Genomic DNA, 2,936 nt, shown 5'->3' with positions numbered 1-2,936 from the left:
AACAACAACACACACACATATATATATATATATATACTATATATATATATGTCATATATATATATATATATATATACATATACATATATATATATATATATATATATGAAGGTTCAGTAAGTTTGAACTTTGAAGATAGATGATAATAGTCGAGAGTGCAGTGCATAATACCGCATAGGTACTATTGGTAATACATACCGCTCCCTCAAAACGAAGTACCGAGACTTCACTGTGTGGAAAGTGTAGTTCACAAAATACCTTCCATATCATGGCACAAATATACTAATCAACGAGAGCAAGATACACAGATACAATGAGATAAACATACCAATCCTTGAGTGTATAGTATAGCGGGTGTCCTGCCCACATCAGGTGCATCATATACTGCAATGCGGTCCGATGAGCCCTCCATTGTGTTAACATCTGCAGTGAAAGCAGAGGTCGAGAGTACGAAATTGAGAACACTTGTGTATGAAGAAAGTTAAATTGGAAAATAGAACTACAAGTGATTTCAGAGTCATATATCAAATGCAATAAGTCAACAATTATAACGCGTGGTACTCTTTGACAGAAATACGATGAAGGATATATATATATATATATATATATATATATATGTACATACATACATACATACACACATGCATATATATATATATATATATATATATATATATATGCATAATATATACATACATACGCACACACACACACACACGCATATATATATATATATAAATATATAATATACACACTTATATTTATATACACTTACATACATATAATGAATATTACTACCATAAACATATAAGATGTAGAACTGTATGTATCTAAAATTATATAACAAACACACGCAAAACATATCCCAGTTTACATATGTGCATACTCATACATAACGTAAATATAAATATGTCTATGAGCAACGATATTTATACACACACACACACACACAATATATATATATATACATAATCACACAAATACATATATACCATTAATATATATATATATATATATACATACATACATATATTTTATATATATAGTGGCGTGATAGTCTAGAAAAATATGAACTTGTATATACGTCTATGCACACAATTTTTGTATTACTGTGGTACTAACTTTAGTGAGGTTTAATAAAAAGGCAAATACATAAGATTATGAACTGCGTACCTAGGCGCAGGTATACAAATACAATTATATACAAGCGGTTTAGCATCGTATTAATGTATTATATTCTGTGCTGGGCATCCTTAGTAAATCAACGCTTAGCATATAGGGTTGCGAGACCTATATGTGAATTAAATTGTAGGAAACAGCATACACAACGGGATAATACACACCTCGTATGTATACAAATAACTTGTGTAAACCCTACATGTAGTTCCAAACTTGGTATAGGATTCAATACTGCACAAACCTTGAACGTCACCAGTGATGTAGGGGTATGCACCAAACCCCTGCCAGATTTGATAGCCTGGTTCCACTTCTTTTCAACTTGCACGTTATGCCTTTGCCGCGCTGCACTCGAATTATAATAGCTTTTATGCATTGCACCTGTCACACACACACTGCTGACCAGTGCATTCTGAAGTACGCTTGTATTTGGATGGTGCAGATGTGTACCTAAAGGGCCCAGTTTGCGACTCAAACTTGCACAACTCCCGAGAGATGGTATCTGTGTGTGCATGTACCTATTGACCGTGCATTTGGAGAGGTTTGTTATACTCCTATTTCGCATGCTGACTGTATTCCTAGATACACCTGTAACCGTGTGAAACCTGTGAAGTGGTGCGGTGTTTTCGAGAATTGACCTCTCACGCACCTTGGCGGGTAATCGGCGCATAAGGGAGAGTCCCATATTGCTGAATAGAAGGCTAGTGGCAAGCGTTCTACTGCTTCACCAGCTTGGTTGTTAGCGGAACATACACTTTTTTATTACATATTTACATCGGGCTATCTTCCGTAGCATAGGACTCTCTTGCGATTTCAAGTGTCACATGAGAGATGAGACTACATTTGCACGTAGCTGTCTCAATGAGATTGTCGTATATTACAACTTTTTTAATCAAACGGAGGGGTGACTACTGACTACCAGTACCGGCTATGCAGCATAACCTTGCAAAGCTTGTGCGAATAACGACACGTTTGAAACACGTCGTTTACCAGCTAGTTTAGGTCAAATCAAGTCTGACACTCTTTTGTGGTGGCCAAAGATGGCACGTAAGGTCGCTTCCTCGTCAGCCATTCGTGCAGCTACAAAGTATAATATTTGTTACAATTTTAAATAGCGGCTGTCGGCTGAGCGGCTGGGCCGTGTATACTGTCTACACGATAGACTCAATAGAGTGAGAGAGAGAGTATACAAAGCCGTTAGGATTCTGATTGGCTGAATTCCGACAGATATCGAATATGACATAGAAATAAAAATAATACAAACACGCATACAAAGTTGAGGTTATACATACGTGATGAACACGTATATATGTAAACATATTAGATATATCTCTTGAAAGTATACAAATTACAAATTACAAACACCTTGTCTACTCAGCACCGTGTGAGGTATTTCATAGTTGATACGACTGGCCCTTTAAAATTTTGAAAAGTTGGAACCGATCACTAAGAAAATATGGCAAGGTCACGTCTGAGCACTAGTAATGCCTTCTTTTTGCTATGCGATATACAAGAGCGTCTAATGCCGGCCATACATAATGCCTCCACTGTGGTTGCCACTGCCTCGCGAATGGTATATTATTTACAGAATTTTTAATTATGTGCGTATCATAATGTATAAACTTTCTACCTATCACATGAATGTTTGAATCCTTGTACTTGTAGGCCTGAGTATCAATGAAAATACATACATATGTATACACAGCACAGCTATATACATATTCATACAGTATGGTATACATACCAAATATACATTTCTA

General features: G+C 35.8%; 1 protein-coding gene across 1 annotated transcript in view; it reads right to left on the bottom strand.

Annotated features, from left to right (window-relative positions):
- SARC_02322 (hypothetical protein) overlaps positions 1-1,931 on the bottom strand; it is a 5,877-nt gene extending 3,946 nt beyond the window's left edge. The window contains exons 1-2 of the mRNA XM_014303912.1: positions 1,421-1,931; positions 329-423 (exon numbers count right to left, since the gene is read on the bottom strand). Coding sequence (XP_014159387.1) covers positions 329-423; positions 1,421-1,861 — 536 coding nt within the window. The 5' untranslated portion in view covers positions 1,862-1,931. The remainder of the gene's footprint in view (positions 1-328; positions 424-1,420) is intronic.
- Between the last annotated feature and the right edge of the window lie 1,005 nt (positions 1,932-2,936).

This window comes from Sphaeroforma arctica (assembly GCF_001186125.1).
Source record: "Sphaeroforma arctica JP610 unplaced genomic scaffold supercont1.103, whole genome shotgun sequence".
Classification (NCBI taxonomy): Eukaryota; class Ichthyosporea; order Ichthyophonida; genus Sphaeroforma; species Sphaeroforma arctica.
Note: the sequence above shows the minus strand (reverse complement) of the source record. Positions and strands in the feature narration are given on the sequence as shown.